Here is an 18,287-nt window from a genome sequence, read left to right as displayed (position 1 = left end):
TGATATCTGATATGTTGAAACAGAGTATATAGAAACAGAAAACTAAATTTACCCTTCCAAATCAGTTTCATGAGAATGTATAGAAGAGTTTAAGTAAGGTATTAGAAGGACATTTTAGAACAATATTAATTTGAATATTTATGTAAAATATTTTTAAATTCCTCTTTCTTTTTAGTTGGAGATTTCCATTTTAACAGGATCTACTTTTAGATACGTAAGGCCAACACCCAGGCAGATAAAGAAACTGTCATCTATCTCCAAAGAAAAAATAGGAGCCTATAAATTCTATGTTAATATACATAATAATAATTTTATTATTAAAAATAATAGGATCCCACTTACTAAGCATTTGCTATGTGCCAAGCCCTGGGCTAACACTGTTTCATTAAAATCTGAGTAAGTAGATACTATTTACTAACAAAGAAATGGAGGCTTAGGAAAGTTAAAAATCTAGACCCAACGTCATATAGCTAGTAAGGGATTAGAGCCATGATCTAAACCAAGCTCTTAACTTTTTTCACTCTACATTAATGACTACTGACAATACAATGTGTTCCTAGAACTACACTACCACAGGAATAGGCAGAACATGCCAAATTTTTCAAACATACTAACGTAGAGAAAGAAGTTTATGTGGCTTTGTTGCTATTTCTTCCTTTCTCTGCACCTATGTGTGACTGTAAAGCAAAAATAACCTCCAACAAAAACTTACAAGGATGTTTTAGAAATAAACACATTACTTTTGTAACCATTTAGACTTTTTTATCTTCTAAAGAATTAAATAACTTATATAATAAGACTACTGTTACTGTATTCTATACTTCAATAACTTTCAAGATAAATAGTTGTGAATGGTTGCTGTCTACAATTACAGAATAAATGAGTGGTCCTACAATTCCCACAATTGGTTTATTTCTTTTCACAGTAAAATTTAAGCTTAAAGAGACAGAAAGCTGGTTTAGATGACACTTTTAACACCAAGTCTCTTATATAATGTTACAAAACTTGAAAATTTGCAAATTTCTCAATCAGCTAAATATTTCCATAGAAACATGCTAAAGAGATTTAAAGTAGCAATCGCATCTTTGGTTCTTTTGGTTTTTTTTAACAATAGCATATGTGAGCTAAACTATATACACACTAAAAAAGAAAAGTAAAAAGGGATGTAATTAAAAATTTTATACTTTGAACAGTTTGTGCAGGTTTTCTTGGGAAGAGGTGGTACGCAGACAGGTGAAGAATATCCAGTGATGCACCGCGTGGAGCAGAAAAGCTGAGTAGATCCTGTCTTATGATATGCAGTTTGGCCTTTATAAAGCATTTTTTTACAACCAGAACAAAAAACCTGAATAGCTATGGCTGGAACCGAAGGAAGCAATATGTTTGGGCCAGATGATGCAAGAGAAAACTGAAAGCCTGGGGTCAACTGTTGGGCTATAAATACAAAATAAGGGAGGGGGGGAAACAGTTTCAGTATCGACACAAACAAATATACATTCTCCATTTTTTAGGACAAATTCTCAGTCTTGAAATCCAATATTAATGAGGCAATAAATACTCTAAAACAGGGGTTTTCAAACTTTTTTAACCATAACCCATAGTAAGAACTATATTTCACATTATAACTCAGAAGACATATATTTTTGTATGTGTGTAAAATTTAATAATTGAAACAGTAGTTTCATGAAATCATGTTTCTTTACATGCATAACACTTTAATATAATCTTAATTCTATTCCCACTTTTTATTTCTTCATACATATATATATATTTTTTTATTTTTATTTTTATTAAGATTTTGTTTAAGTAATCTCTACACCCAACATGGGGCTCAAACTCACAACCCTGAGGATCAGGGTCACACACTCCACCAACTGAGCAGCCAAGTGCCCCTCTATTCCACTTTTTAAAATGCTAGTCAAGACCAGCTACCCAGTTCAAAAAGTACTGCTTTATCTTAAGGGAAAAAAAACTTACATGAGGAGGCACTTTCCCTCAATTCTACTAGCCAGAATATAACAATATTAATCATAATTAACTTACACAGTTCTATTTCTTACCAAGAGGACTGTCACCGACTGAAAACACAGCACTGATTTTCAGTTCACTTTCTTGAGTTTTTGGCTTTGGGGCATGTCCGTACTCCTTCAAGAAAAAAAAGAGAGAGAAATGAACACAGTGTTAGTATCTAAATAAACTAGAAATTCAAGCAAAAAATAATACTGTCATATCTCTTCTACATTCTAATCATAATCACCTTCACAAATACCTCAAAAGTCAAAATTTCTAAATTGTCAGACTAGATTTAATCTTTACAAAAAGGACCTTTCAGTTGTAACTACTCTTCAAATGTAATCTCATACATAGGAGCCATACATAGCTATTTCAATGTTGAGCACTACCCTTTTTTTAGGCTGTGTTTATAAGGAAACAAAAAATAAAATTAAATCTGAATGATATAGAGATTGGATCCAATTAGTAATTTTAGCCAACAGACTTACAAACTGTCATATCTGTTAATGGCAGAAAAGACACAAGAGTTTCAATGCAATCTGTTCATTATACATAAAATCATCACAGCCTAAATCAGATTTATCCTAATTATACATTCTTTAAAATGCTTTAAGATAAAATAGAATCATAAAACAAAATTTTAAAAATACATATATGTATTTTGAAAAAGACTGTTCTTTATTCTGAGATCACAACCATCCTACTTTTTTTTTTTTTTTTTTGGTGTTAAAATACATATTTCAGGGGCGCCTGGGTGGCTCAGTCATTAAGCGTCTGCCTTCGGCTCAGGTCATGATCCCAGGGTCCTGGGATCGAGCCCCACATCGGGCTCCCTGCTCAGCGGGAGGCCTGCTTCTACCTTTCCCACTCCCCCTGCTTCTGTTCCCTCTCTCGCTATATCTCTCTCTATCAAATAAATAAATAAAATCTTTAAAAAAAAATTTTAAAATACATATTTCAAAATAAAAAGTTAAAAAAGTAGTCTTCTTTTCTGAAACAATGGTGATAATAAACACTAGTTGTATTTTTAATACCCCTATACTTAGCAAAATAAATGACAGGTCAGCTCCCAAAGTTACTTTTGAAATTGCTTTGGACTATTACATGCCACAAAGACTAGGTACCACTGCATTAATTTACCACTTCCCATAGTGTACATTATGGCACCAGATGAGCTGCTGCCAATCAGGCAGGAACAACGATATCTTCTTTATAGACGAGGAAAGTGAACCTTAGAGATAGATGGTTCAGCAGTTTGTCCAAGGTCACAGAGACATTAAGTGCACAGATGGGAATCAAACCCAGGTCTCTCTGTTCTAAAACCCGTGCTACCTCCCTCACAGATGTATAAAAACAATATTAAAAAAATTACTATAGGGGCGCCTGGGTGGCGCAGTCGGTTAAGCACCGACTGTTGGTTTCGGCTCAGGTCCTGATCTCAGGGTCATGATATCAAGCCCCGCATTGGGTTGCACTCAGTAGGAAGTCTGCTTAGGACTCTCTCCCTTTCCCCCCGCCCCTCTTCTCACTCCTCACCTCCCACATGCACTGTCTCTCTCTCTCATTAATAAACAAATCTTTTTTAAAAATTACTATAATGGGGATGTCTGGGTGGCTCAGGCAGTTAAGCATCTGCCTTCAGCTCAGGTCATGATCCCAGGGTCCTGGGATAGAGTCCCACATTGGGCTCCTTGCTTAGCCGGGAACCTGCTTCTCCCTCTGTCTGCTGCTCCCCCTGCTTGTGCTCTCTCTCTCTCTCTCTCTCTGACAAATAAATAAAATCTTTAAAAAAATAAAATAAGATAAAGTAAGATAAGATAATAAAAAATTACTACAATGAATTTAAACCCTGGCCCCCACTGAAAAAGAAGTTCCCCTGCTATAGTCTCCCATTTCCTTTCACTCATAGCACCTGTCACAATACATCATTTCCTATTTATTTGGGTGATAATTTGTTATGTCTAACACCCTTCTTCTTTCCCCCATACGCACAAGACTGAAAGGACCATGCCCATTAAGGACAGGGACCATATCTGTTTTCCCATCTCAGCACAGTCAACATAACCTAACAGAGAAGGTTATGGGTTCTGACAGCAGGCAGACACAGACGTGATCTTGGCTCAAACAAGTTATTTAATCTCTTCTAGTTCCAATTTCCTTATCTATAAAATATATTATCTAATCCTTAGGGCCATTATGGGGGGATAAATGATTTAATACAAATGCAGTTTGTAGCATGATACCTCAAAGATAAACCAAAAGTTAAGCATGACTTACAAAAATTCTAGCTTTTATTATTTTCATAATTATGGCATTAAATAAATATTAGTTGAATGAATCCAAGTGGATGGTCTTCAACATTATACTTGAGTAACAATGTTTATTTATTGGAACTTGCAAAGAGGAAGTTAAAAGTATCTATACCCTCCTTCAATTTACCAAAAAGAATCAATATAAAGTTACTTTGCCTTATCATCAACTCAATCTCTGATATTTTTCTAATATGCCTGTTAAATGTCCCTTTTGATTCACAAACTGTTCCAAACCTTCACCACTAATAAATCAACCCTACAAATTTCCTGCTCCCTGATGTTTCAATTGTACCAAGAAAAAAAAGAAACAACTAAGAACTCCCTCAACACCCTGATTCCCTCCCTCCACCATGCCTACAAATTGATCAACAAACTCTCCTATCTTACAGGAAAAAGCAATCTTCTTAACCATGACTAAAAACAGTGCTTGCGTTTGGGATCCCTCTCCCTCCCCCTTCTTTCAGCACTCCATGCCACCGACATGTATCTTCAGCCTCTCACCACCTCCATGTTGGTTTTTTCCTCTCAATTTATGAGTAACCTATTTCCTAAGGAACTACTACCCTCTTCTCTCTCCTTCCAACCAGCCAGAGAAAAAGCACCTCATTATTTCTCTCCTTCCTTACTGATTCCCTCCTGAACCCAATGCTGTCAGGCTACTGCTTCAACTGAAACTTTTTTTTTTAATTTATTATTTATTTATTATTTAGTTATTATTTAGTTATTTATTATTTATTATTTTTTATTTATTTATTTATTTATTTATAATCTCTACCCCCAACATGGGGCTCAAGCTCACGACCCTAAGATCAAGAGTCGCATGCTCTTCCAACTGAGCCAACCAGACACCCCCAACTGAAACTGTTTTAAGATTAACCAATCACCTTGCAGCTGCTTAACCCAATAAACATTTTTTTTTTTTAGGTTTTATCTTACATGGCTTCTGAGATACATCTGATACGGCTAATGATTCCATTTCATTGTCTTCTGGTTCTGTTACTTCAATTATTACTATGTCTTAGTATTTTTCATTGATCTTATATTCAGCCCTAAAGTCAATGGTTCCCAAATTCAGTGGTATCAGAAGCCCCTATATGTCTTGTTAAGACATAGATTGTTGAGCGCCTGGGTGGTTCAGTCAGTTAAGCATCTGCCTTCAGCTCAGGTCATGATCCCAGGGTCCTGGGATGGAGTCCCACATCGGGCTCCTTGCTCACCAGGGAGTCTGCTTCTCCCTCTACCCCTCCCCCCTGCTGTGACCTCTCTCTTTCTCTCTCTCAACACTCTCTCTCTCTCTCAAATAAATAAATTAAATCTTTAAAAAAAAAAAAAAAAGACATAGATTGTTGGGTTTCAACCCCAGCATTTCTAACTCAGTAGGTCTGGAACAGGGTCCAAGACTATAAATTTCTAACAAGTTTCCAGGTAATGCTGAGGCGGCTGATTGGGGGGACTACTTTGAAGCCCTAAATTAATCTATTTCCCAGCTTTCTATCCTGAGCTCTTCTCTCCTCTACTTTTGTTCCCTGAATGAACTCATCCACATTCATAACTTCAACTATCACCTATATAGGACTACCAGATTTAGCAAATAAAAATATAAAAGCCTGGTTAAATATGAATTTCAGATAAACAACAAATACTTTTTTAGTATAAATATGTCCCAAGTATTGCATATAACATACTTATATTAAAAAATAATCACTGTTAGGGGCGCCTGGGTGGCTCAGTCTAAGCTTCTGCCTTCGGCTCAGGTCATGATCCCAGGGTCCTGGGACCAAGCCCTGCATCAGGCTCCCTGCTCCGCGGGAACCCTGCTTCTCCCTTTCCCACTCCCCCTGCTTGTGTTCTGCTCTTGCTATCTCTCTCTCTGTCAAATAAATAAATAAAATCTTAAAAATAAATAAATAAATAATCACTGTTGGGGTGCCTGGGTGGTGCAGTCGGTTAAGCCTCTGACTCTCAGTTTCTGCTCAGGTCGTGATCTTGGGGTTGTGAGATCAAGCCCCGTGTTGGGCTCTTCACTCAGTGCGGAGTCCACTTGGGACTCTCTCTCCCTCTGCTCTTCCCCCAAGCTCCCATTGTTTCTCTTTCTCTCTCAAATAAATAAATAAATAAATAAATCTTAAAAAAAAAAATCACTGTTGGGGCACCTGGGTGGCTCAGTCCTTAAGCATCTGCCAGGGTCCTGGGATCGAGCCCCGAGTCAGGCTATCTGCTTGGCAGGGAGCCTGCTTCTCCCTCTCCCACTCCCCCTGCTTGTGTTCCCTCTCTTGCTGTCTCTCTCTCTGTCAAATAAATAAATAAAATCTTTAAAAAAAAAAAAAATCACTGTTAACTTAATAGTCAAATTTACCTGGACATTCTGTATTTTATCTGACAACAGTACACCTACAGGTAGATAACTTCCAAATCTTTAAATACCATATCCATATATGCAAATGCCTCCCAGTGCAAATTACCAATTGAATGTCCCACTAGCCCCTTAAACACAACAGATCCCAAACTGCACTTATTTCCCCCCAAATCCTGTTCCTTGCCCCTCAGTAAATAGTATCAAAAACTCAACTTATTGAGGACAGAAACTTCTAAGTATTCTGGGACTCCTCCTTGACCCACGTACCTCATATGCTATCTTTAAGTTTGATCAGCTCTACCCAAGTATTTTAAATCTATCCTCTTTTTTTCTCTTCCTTGTTGTTGAAATACTCAACCACTAAACATACCACATTCTTTCACCTCTCCATGACTTGGCCCATACTATCTTCTCTGCCTGAAAACATTAACTGTCACAATTCAAGTGCTGCCTGCCCCATGAAGCCTTCCTTTCCTCTTCAGGCAGACTTAAAGGCTCCTTCCCCCATGCTCCCAAATGCACCTTACACAATTTGCTGTTACAATACTGTGACTTTGTATCCGTACAAAAGTGGCACAAAGCAATAGAAAGGATACAAGTTTGAAGCCAGTTCCTATTCCAGCTCTGTTGCTGCCTTTGAATTTGGTAAGTTACCAACCTCTCCTTTCCTCAGCTCCCTCATTTATTTGTTTTTTTCGGTTCCCTCATTTGTAAAATGGGATAAAGATACATCCCTCATATGGTTGTAGAATTTAAATGAGAATACACAAGACATGCTTGGCATAGCTTCTGGTGAGGTACACTCTATAAATAATTACCTCTTATTCCCATATCTCCCCCTTAACAGTATCAATTCCCTTGAGAGCAGAGGTCTTGTTTCATCTTTGTAGCTCTTCTGAAGAAATAACTAACACAACTTAGCCTGCAGTATCCTGGTTAAGGTTTTGGGATCTTGAACCAGACTGCTTGGGTTCAAATCTTCACTCAACCACGTACTAGTTGTGTGACCTTTATCGAGTTACTATCTGTGTCTCAGCACCTTCATGGGTAAAGCAGGAAGAGTAACAGGGTCATGTGCATCAAATGGATTAACATATGTAAACTACTTACAACAATGTTGAGCAAGTGCTATGAAATTTATGGTAAGCAGGAATAAAAACTCACTGAATGAATGACAGCTCAACTGTAACTCGAATATCCAGAACAGACTCTTAGTAGAGTTTTCCCCACTTTTCAAAAGTTCACGTAATGCCACTTCACTTTCACAAAAGACATTAGTACCTGTTTTCACTAACCAAAAGAAATCTGAAGATTTCTGCTTTTATGAGAAAAGGCAAAAACCGAAAACAGCCTTCAGCTTTGTTTTGCAGCAAGCAGTTACAGAGGCAGCGTGCATCCGAGAAGCAAGAAGCGAGAGCAGCACCACCAAGCTCCTTTCCCAGGAAGCACACTCAGCACCTCAGCATCAACCATCTCAGCTGCTATAGCTCTGAACTATGTGAGCATCAGTGCTTTATCTTGATTTTGTGCATCTGTAAGATATGTCCTAAGGTATCACGAAAGCCTCATCTAGAAACGCTCAAAAATTTTCCACATAAATTAGTGGTAATTACTTCTTCACTTTACACCATTTCAGCCTACAAAAGTTCTCATAGGAACACTGCTTTTGGATGGTGGGGGCGGGCAGGGAAAGGCTGTATCAGAAAATATGAAACATTTTTTATTTCTTGCCTACCATTTTCCAATATTCAAATGCAACATGGAAAACACCATACACTATTTGTTTAATTGGCTTTTCTATCATAGCCCACACTCTCAGTTATGACAAAGATTATAGCCTATTCACCTTGAGTAGCATTAATATAAAACAAAGAGAACTGAGTCAGTCCCTATCTACTTATATTTAAAATGTAAGCTGTTGGGATGCCTGGGTGGCTCAGTTGGTTAAGCGATTGCCTTTGGCTCAGGTCATGATCCCAGGGTCCTGGGATGGAGTCCCGCATTGAGCCCCCTGCTCAGCAGGGAGCCTGCTTCTCCCTCTGTCTGCCGCTCCCCCTGCTTGTGCTCTCTCTGTCTCTGACAAATAAATAAATAAATAAAATCTTTAAAAAAAGAATGTAAGCTGCTAAGGGGATTTTCATTATCACAATTTTGATATTCAGAAAGAACATTCAACTCATAGCACAATATTTGTTAAATTTATATACAGACAAGGCATAATGAAAGAAAACTTGGATCTAGAATTTTTAAAAACTGGTTTTGTATCCCAACTTTGCCATGGGACCTTGGTGAAGTCCCTTGTTCCTTCAGGTCCAGTTTCCTCATCTGTGAAACAGAGATTCTTTTATTTCAATTACTGAGCATGTAATCTTGTGCCAGTCATTGCACTAAGAACTGAGGATTCCAGACTCTGTATGAAAACAAAATTCATTGACCTGTAGATGCCATAGGAAAAGTGAAAGCAATATACAATAGAAAAAAAGGGAATGATTCATCCTACCCGAGTGACCGACTGTTACACCATGTCTTAAAGAGGAGAAAAATTTTTGCCAAGTTGCCTAGTTTAGAATACCACAGGCAGAAAAAATGGCATGTGCAAAGGCGAGAAAACAAAACTCAACAGAATATGACTTCGAGTAAATTGCAGATAGTTTGCAGGTAAATAGATTAGAAAAGGTGGGAAGGATGACTAATGATACTGAAGACAGAAACAAGGGCCAAAACATGGATAGTTTGGATGTTACACTAAAAAGTTCATGCTTTATCACACATGAGGAGACCGGGTCTTTAAAGGGAGAGATATCATCAGATCTGTAGAGCTACAACGGCATTATTACACAGTGTTTTGCTGGGGACTGTGACTGAAGGAAAGAGGATGAGTAGGAAATTGTTATAAAAGTTCACCCCTCACCCCACATCCTGTAGACACTACCTCAGATGCCTTCTCAGCACAGCACTCTAGGAAGACACGGAGTTGATGAATGAGACAAAACCTATTTGGCATCCCTGTCCTGGAATAATACTAATACTGCCTTTGAGATGATATGAGAAATAAAATATTACCATTATTATTATTTTGTTATTATATTATTTGTATTTTTAGTATTATTAGTTTGCTTATACAGTAACTAGAGTATCAAGCAAAAGAACTGTGCAAGAAAAAAAAATCATTCTTTGCCAAAACAACTAACCATGTCCCTATACTGATCTCCACAGATTTCCAATCTGGGTCCTTAAGGGTACCTAGATGATCTTTCTGAACATGTTTATCTTACTCTCCCACTTAAAATCCTGCAATCTCTTCCCATTGCTCTCTTCCCACTGTGTCTTCCCATAGAGACCAAAATTCATAACATGGTCCCAAAGTCCTGCATAATCTGGCCTCAAACTACCTACAGAGCCTCATCCTAGAAGCAGGATAACAGGCTTTGAAGTCTGACTACCTAGATTTGAATCTAGTCTGCCATTTATGAGCTGTGATCCCTGGGTGATCCCTGGTAAACTGCTTGACTTCTTTGTACTTTGGTTTCCTCATCTGTAAAATGGGGATAATAATATGGTTAGAATGGTGCCTGGCACAATCTAAGCACATATAAATATCAGTAAGTTAATATTTATAATGTCACAAGTTATTATGATATAATATATACTACATGTTGATATATAAATACTATTAGTGTTGTTACGATCAACATTACCATCATCACCATTTTCATACGTTTTCTGTTCCAGGCCCACTGGTCTTGCAGTTCTTCAAAAGAAACACCCATCTTTCCAACTCAGGGCTTTCCTATATGCTGATGCCTCTGTCTGGAACACTCTCTGTGTCTTTGCCCAGTCAATTCCTTCTTTATAATTCAGCTTAAACATCCTTCCCTCAGGGAAGCCTTCCTTACCCAGGCTCTGCCCCCAACCAAAACTAGGTCAGATTCCCCATTTTAGGCTTTTCTTGCAGAGCACTTGTCATAGTCTGTAATTATATATATTATTTGATCAATTACTTGTGTAATGTCTATCTTCCCTACTAACCTATAAGCCCAATGAGTGGAGGGACTAAACTGACTCCCTGATCCCCTGGCATAGAATAGAACACAAATACTTACAGAATAAAAGGAAACTACTGTCAGATACAAGAAAATTAAAAAAAAAAAAAAAAAGTACCAAGTATAGAAAAATGGTAATACATATTACTTTCTTTTTACAAAAAGAAATATACAGTTACCAAGATCTTTTCTCATTTAAAGAGGAGAAAAACTGATCTACTCATATAATGGGGAAAAAATTTGGGTTGTTTTAACATACAAGCCAGAAACTGCCTAACTAAAAATCTGAATTCACCAGATAGAAAAGAATAAAAAAAAATTTTTTTAATAAAATGAAATGCTTACTTGAGCATTGTCAGGTTCTTCTTTAATTTTGTCCAGAAGCCCCTGCTGTGGTGCCATTGCTTTGCCACATTCACCATCCAAAGGTTCTTTCATTCTAATTTTTTATGTAAAGGAATTCCCCAGTCTAAAACTAACAGATTTCTTCTTGGTAAAGGATAGCTGGACTCCTAAAATACAACATAAAGGATTGGTACTCAGGTTTATTCTTTTTATTTTCTCCTTCATGTTTATCTATCTTAAAAGCTTTGTATTGAGCACAAGGCTTCAGAGTTGAGCCTTTGAAAATCAACTCTTCCGGGGCCATGACTAACTCTATACTCCCCTCTTCCTGCCTTCTGTTCCTTTAACAGTTATCTTCACATAAGAAAAGTCTTCCAGGGGCACCCAGGTGGATCAGTCAGTTAAGCACCCAACTCTTGAATTTGCTCATGATCTCAGGGTCCTGGGATAGAGCCCCACCAGGACTCCCAAGGGCTCAGGGCTGGGTGTGGAGACCTGCTCAAGAGTCTCTCTACCTACCTCTCTTCCCCTCCCTCTGTAAAAAAAATAGATAAAATAAAATAAGAAAAGTCTTCTGGAAAAAGTTCCCACCTCCCTAGATAACTTTAAAGACAAACACTCTGGTCTCTCAAATGTTGAAACTTACAGGGGGTACCAGACCAGCTGGCCAAGATGTGGGAAGAAGTTACCTAGCACTTAGGGGGAAGGGCTCAGAAATACAGTTTCTGACTCCGGGAGAATTAGTACTTGGAGGCCCACCTCAACTTTTATTTCTCAAAGTGGGGCACACCGAGCTCCCCACCCCCACCTCTAATTCAGCCTTTACTGGAGGCCTCCATAAGGGCCCCATTTCTTGGCCTAACGAGAGATCAGAGCTCCAGATGCCACCACCAGTGAACAAGTACGCCCTCGTTTAAAGTGGACGACCTGAACTTTCTAGGGTCTCCCTGGGGGCCATGCCCACGAATAAGCCCCTCTTGAGCTCTGCTTCTCAATCGCTTCCCTGTAAACAAGAAACTCTATTAGCCATCCAACAGATTTCCCTTCCCCTAAGAGTAAGCGTACTAAACCTGAAGCAAAAAGGAAGCTCCCCAAAGTTGTCCTTATCCGAATAGTCAAGCCAGGCAGGGAAATGGGCAACTGGTGGAAAAGCCTGTGGGGAAGAAGAGATGAGAACTTCTGACCACTTGCCACAGTTACAACAATCTACGGGTGCTCATCCCTCCTTCGAGTATGGTATCGCTGGGAAAGTCTCGTCCCCACCAATAATCTCCGCGCCCGTCACCGAGTACAAACGCGGCAACGTTGTATCTGATGGGGAGAACGCTAGTCGCAAATCCCTGTCACTGCGTCCCTGCGGCGAAATCCGCACGGCGTCAGCCGCGCAGCCCTCCCGGCGCCGCCCTCGCCCGGTGCCCGCCTCGTCACGTGGCGCGCCTGCCGCCCCGCCCCGCGCAGACCCTGCAGCCACCTTTCGCTGCGCTCACCTTCCGATTGCCTCCCTGCTCCCAGGAAGTACCGGGTGGGTAAGGGGGTCTAGGACCCAAGGCTCCCCACGCCGGGACGAGGATTATTTTCTCTTACTGAAATTCTTCCGCCTGATCCATCGCAACGCAACACCAGGCCAACCGCGCGTGCGCAGCCCTGGTCTCCGCCCCTCCTTTTCCCGTCATGCTCTGGACCTGAGCTGAGTGGATCTTCCCAGGATTCCTCTTTCCTCAGTTATGGTTGACTTCTTAAAGAGACCAAGACACAAAGGTGAAAAAGTAGAAGAAGGGGTTTGGGGCAGAAAGTTGGGGGCATTAGATAGTCTGCACTATTCTTTAATTCCCATTTCCAGAAAAATAGCCTACTAAGGAACATACGAATAAATAATGGCTGACATTTATTAAGCCCTGTGCTTGCTAAACACTTGACATGCATCATTCCACTTAATCCTCACCACAACCCCAAGAGGTACAAATTTTTATCTCAGAGATGTAAATGACTAGATTAATTAACTTGTTCAAAGCCAAGATTTGGTATTTTTCACTCAGAATTGGTTTTTGATTTGTGACTGCTGTATAATATTCCATTTTATGAATATGCTACAATTTAACTATCTACTATTGATGTACGTTTGAGATATTTCCAGGTTTGGGCTATTAGAAATAATGCTGCTGTGAACTTTCCTGTCTTTTGTTGCACATATGCTAGGTTTATACGTAGCAATGAACGTGCTTGTTATGTATATATAAAATTTAAGTGGATAATGTCAAGAACTTTCAGAAAGTGGTTTTTCAGTTGCACTCCCACCAGCCATCTATGAGAAATCCAATTGCCCCACATCCTTGCCAATAACTACCACTATACATCTTTTTAATTTTAACCATTCTGGTAGGGGTATAGTGGTATCTCATTGTGGCATTTTTTGTTTTTTGGGTTTTTAAAGATTTTAACGTAATCTCTACAGCCAACATGGGGCCCAAACTCACCACCCAGAAATCAAGAATCTCTCTCTCCAACGACTGAGCCAGCCAGTTGCCCCTCATTGTGGTTTTAATTTGGTTTTCCCAGATTTCTAATGAGATTGAGCCCATTTTTATGTTTTTGGATATCTGGATATACTCTTTTATGAAGTGCCTGTTCAAGTCTCTTACCCATTTTTGTATTGGATTGTCTGCCATTTTATTATGGACATATATTCTAGATATGAGTTCTTTGTTGTGTATATGATTGTAAATATCTTCTCCCACTCAGTGGCCAGGATTTCCCTTATTATTGGTGTCTTTAACAAACATATAAGACCTTTATGCTTAGTGCTTCTTGTGTCCTTTTAAGAAATATTTTCCTACCAAAGGTCCTGATTAATTTCTGGGATTGTAATTACTTCGTCTTTCTCATTTAGCTCTTCAATCCACTTGAAGTGGGGATTTGTGTATCATGTGAGGTAAGTCAGGTTTCATTTTTTACATATGAATGTTAAATTAAGTACTATTTTTGAAAGTCTGTCCTTCCCCTATTGCTCTGTATTGTCACCTTTGCATAAATAAGTTGTCTATAAATGTGTGGATTTGTTTCAGGACTATGTAAACTATTCATTTTGTCTCTCTTTGTGGAAATATCACACTGTCTTAATTTCTGTGACAGCTTTACAGTAAATCTTGGTATCTGGTAGAAAAAAGTCTTCCTTCCCATGATGCTCTTCAAAATTGTCTTGGCTCTTCTTGGTCCTTTGCAGATTCATATAAATTTTTTTTAAGATTTTATTTTTGGGATGTCTGGGTGGCTCAGTCATTAGGCGTCTGCCTTCAGCTCGGGTTGTGATCCCAGGGTCCTGAGATCGAGCTCCATATCAGGCTCTCCGCTCCGCAGGAAGCCTGCTTCTCCCTCTCCTACTCCCCCTGCTTGTGTTCCCTCTCTCGCTGTGTCTCTGTCTGTCAAATAAATAAATAATATCTACACCCAATGTGGGGCTCTAACTCAGAACCCCAAGATCAAGAGTCACATGCTCCACTGACTGAGCCAGCCAGGCACCCCCATATAAATTTTAGAAACTACTTGCCAAATGTAACCAAATTTTGCTCGTATATTGTAGAATCAGCCAGAATTTTGTTTAGTATTGCACTGAAACTATAGACCTGTTTTGGAGAATTGGCATTTGTTATTCTTTGTGTTGAATTGGGTCCCCCAAAAAGATATGATGACCTCAGGAAATAACATTGTTGCAGATGTAATTAGTTTAGACATGGTCATATTGGAATAGGGCTGACCCTTAATCCAATATAACTCATGTCCTTATAAAAAGAGGAGATGTAGAGACAGGCACCTGTGGAAAGGACATCAGGTGACAATTGAGGCAGAAATTGAAGTACTGCAGCTGCAAGCCAAGGAATGCCAAGGATTAATGGCAAACACCAGAAGCTAGAAGAGGCAAGGAAGGATTCTCCCATTCACATTTCAGAGAGAAGAAAGCTCCGCTGATACCTTGATTTTAGACTTCAAGCCTCTAGAACTGTAAGACAATAAATTTCTGTTTGTAACACTTTCCTACAGCAGGCCCAGGAAACTAATATGGTTGAATCTTCCAATCCATGAAAATAGTATACCTCTCCATTTATTTCTGTAATTTCTCTTGATAATGTTTTATAGTTTTTAAATATAGAGATTGCATATCTTTTTTAGATTTATTCTAGATCTTTGATATCTTGTATTTTTTTAAAGATTTACCCATTTATTTGAGTGAGAGAGAGTGGGGGAGGGGCAGAAGGGGAGACTCTCCAGGCAGACCCCCTCCATAGGCATGGAGCCCTATGCGGGGCTTGATCCCACGACCCATGAGACCTGAGCTGAAACCAAGAGTCAGACACCCAACCGACTGAGTCACCCAGGTGCCCCTTTTATGGTATTTTAAAGGGTAAAATTTTATTTTCTAATTGTTTATTTCCAGTATAAATATAGAAATATAATTGACTTTTGTATGTTGGTTTTGAAGCCAGCACCCTTGCTAAATTCATTTATTAATTCTAGTAGTTTATCCATATTTGTAAAAATTTTCTAAGTTTTCAGCTGTATAGAGAATAATGACAAATTTATCTCTTCCTTTCTAAGCATATAATTTTTATCCCATTTTCTTGCCTTAATGGAAATGGTGATATTGGGCATCTGTATCTACTTCCTGCTATGTTGTTTTCAATATAAAATCATTAAATATTAAATTTGCTTTAGAATTTTTGCAGTCACCCGTGGGGGATTAAATATGGCAAATTCTTTGCAACTTCTTTCATTAAGAGAGGGAGTCTTTTTCCTTATCCCTTGTTTCTTGGCTGGCTTTATGATTTATTTTTACTAATAGAATGTGACAGAAGTGCTATCCTGTAAATTCCCAAACATAGGTCTCAATAGTTTTTGCAGCTTCTGCTTTGACTTTCTTAGAACACTCTCACCACCATGTCAATATTAGATGGGTTAAACTACTAAATGATGAAAAATCACGTGCAGAAAGTAGCCCTATAGCCAGCACCAAGGCCCCATACGTATGAGTGGAACCATTTTAGATCCTCCAGATTGATAGATGACTGCAGCCTCATGAGTGAGCCCAGTCAAGATAAGCAGAAGAATTACCCAGCTAAGCCCAAATTATAGAGTCATGAATGAATAAACGGTTCTTATCATAAGCTAGTAAGTTTGGGGTGCTTTTTTATTTAGCAGTAGATAACTGTTACAGAATTGATATCTAAAAATGGAGTACTGCCATAACTAAAATCTAAAACATGTGACATTGGCTTTGGGACCAGGCAGCCAGCAGAGTCTGGAAAGACAAGAAGTCTGTTAGTAGAGGCCGGAAGAGCAGTGAGGAAATTGTTATTGGAGGCTGGAGGAAGACTAACCAGTGTATTGCAGTGGCAAAATATTTTGCAGCACTGCCACCTATAAAAACATGGAAAATAGAAAATGTAATTAGTGAACTTGTAGATCTGGCTTAGGAGATTTCTGGGCAGAATATATAAAGTGCTTATTGATTTATTTTACTCACCTATGATAAGGCTTTGCAAAAGATAAACAAGTTAAAGAAGGAACTTTTGTTTTCAAGCAGAAATTAGACAAAATATGGAGGGTCCAAGTCTCTCCAGCTAGCAAAATATCATCAAAATAAGAAACAAATCTCAGAAGAAAAATCACATATAGGACATTACAGGTAAAATGTGGCCTTAGGTCAAGATCAACTCAAGAGTGCAGCTGTAAGACCTCAAAAGGAGTTAAACAGTGCCTCATAGACCCTCTCATCTAGACAGAAGGGCTTCTAAGAAACAAGGGCATTGTCCCATAGCAATCTGACACACCCAGAGTAGAGAGAGTTCTGTCTCAGAAAGAAGAATGGAGGTGGTGGGGCACCTGGGTGGCTCAGTCGTTAAGTGTCTGCCTTTGGCTCAGGTCATGATCCCAGGGTCCTGGGATCAAGCCCCACATCGTACTCCCTGCTCAGCAGAAAGCCTGTTTCTCCCTCTCCTAATCCCCCTGCTTTGTATTCCCTCTCTCACTGTGTCTCTCTGTGTCAAATAAATAAATAAAATCTTAAAAAAAAAAAAAGAATGGAGGTGGTTTGGGGGTCACAGAGTGAATCCCAGTAAGATCCATGAAGTTTGTATGTATTGTATGGTGACTAATATAACATAATAAAATTAAATTAAAAAAAAAAAAGATCCACGAAGTTTTTAAGGGACGTATTTGGGCAAAACCAAAACCTTGGTTTGGACTATAAGGATTACTGACAGTTTGAAATGAAAAAGATCCTTATAGAAGCTGAGAAAGCTACTCAGCTGCAAATGTGGATCATTTCTTACAGAAAATGAAGGTTTCTCAGGGGAGAAAGCCATGAGCCCAAAGGGAAGAAGCAAAAGCCTCTGGAGAAAATTAATTATGAAACCATTCCCAGGGAACAAAACAATCAAAGAACATCCTTGTCCTTGGAGTAGGAGAATCTGACAACAGGTGCCCAGGTAGTGAATTACTTTGGATCAATGACTGTTATATGCTTTCTGTTCTTCCTCTTTTTGAACAGGAGCATTCATTGAAGGAGTCATTGTGTCTCTATATCATCAGATGTTTGGGGTGTGTGGGGAGCAAAGAGCAAGGGGACCAGATAACTTGTCTTTTTAGTTCATAGGCCTTTGGATTGAAAAAGTTGCACCTGAGCAGTTGCACCCAATGAACTACACCAAAGGAGTTTCTTCTTCATAGGCCTGATTTAGATGGTGAGATTCTGGACTTTGATCCAATGCCATAATGATTTGAGACTTTCGGTTGAGAATGTGAGTGTATTCTGATTGGGAAGGGACATCAGTTGTTATGTCCAGAAGGCAAACTATAAGAGATTGTTTCCAAAGATGGCCACCAACAATTCCTCCCATCTCTGTATGTGTATGAGGTTTCTACTATCAAGAAGTAGAGGAGCGCCTGGGTGGCTGAGTCATTAAGCGTCTGTCTGCCTTCAGCTCAGGTCATGATCCCAGGGTCCTGGGATCGAGCCCCGCATCGGACTCCCTCCTCTGCGGGAAGCCTGCTTCTCCCTCTCCCACTCCCCCTGCTTGTGTTCCCTCTCTCACTGTGTCTCTGTCAAATAAATAAATAAAATCTTAAAAAAAAAAAAAGAAGTGGAGTCAGGGGACATCTGGGTGGCTCAGTTGGTTAAATGTCTGCCTTTGGCTCAGGTCATGATCCCAGGGTCCTGGGATTGAG

The 18,287-nt window shown here is 39.1% G+C and overlaps 2 protein-coding genes across 5 annotated transcripts in view; one reads left to right on the top strand and one right to left on the bottom strand.

Annotated features, from left to right (window-relative positions):
- The window catches only part of ZMYM6 (zinc finger MYM-type containing 6), a 42,709-nt gene extending 29,969 nt beyond the window's left edge, over positions 1–12,740 (bottom strand). The window contains exons 1-5 of one of the 4 annotated variants that reach the window (XM_032388157.1): positions 12,557–12,740; positions 12,140–12,222; positions 11,070–11,236; positions 2,061–2,145; positions 1,185–1,434 (exon numbers count right to left, since the gene is read on the bottom strand). In XM_032388157.1, the coding sequence (XP_032244048.1) occupies positions 1,185–1,434; positions 2,061–2,145; positions 11,070–11,162 (428 nt within the window). In that variant the 5' untranslated portion in view covers positions 11,163–11,236; positions 12,140–12,222; positions 12,557–12,740. Of the gene's footprint in view, positions 1–1,184; positions 1,435–2,043; positions 2,146–11,069; positions 11,237–12,139; positions 12,223–12,332; positions 12,452–12,556 lie in introns of those variants that run through there. The other 3 variants (XM_032388166.1, XM_032388173.1, XM_032388182.1) reach the window with 3 other exon arrangements.
- A 5-nt stretch (positions 12,741–12,745) lies between these two features.
- ZMYM1 (zinc finger MYM-type containing 1) overlaps positions 12,746–18,287 on the top strand; it is a 46,576-nt gene continuing 41,034 nt past the window's right edge. The window contains exons 1-2 of the mRNA XM_032388197.1: positions 12,746–12,827; positions 13,957–13,998. The gene's annotated coding sequence lies outside the window, so the exon portion shown is untranslated. The remainder of the gene's footprint in view (positions 12,828–13,956; positions 13,999–18,287) is intronic.

Source organism: Phoca vitulina, unplaced genomic scaffold (genome assembly GCF_004348235.1).
Source record: "Phoca vitulina isolate PV1807 unplaced genomic scaffold, GSC_HSeal_1.0 scaffold2, whole genome shotgun sequence".
Taxonomy (NCBI): Eukaryota; Metazoa; Chordata; class Mammalia; order Carnivora; family Phocidae; genus Phoca; species Phoca vitulina.
Note: the sequence above shows the minus strand (reverse complement) of the source record. Positions and strands in the feature narration are given on the sequence as shown.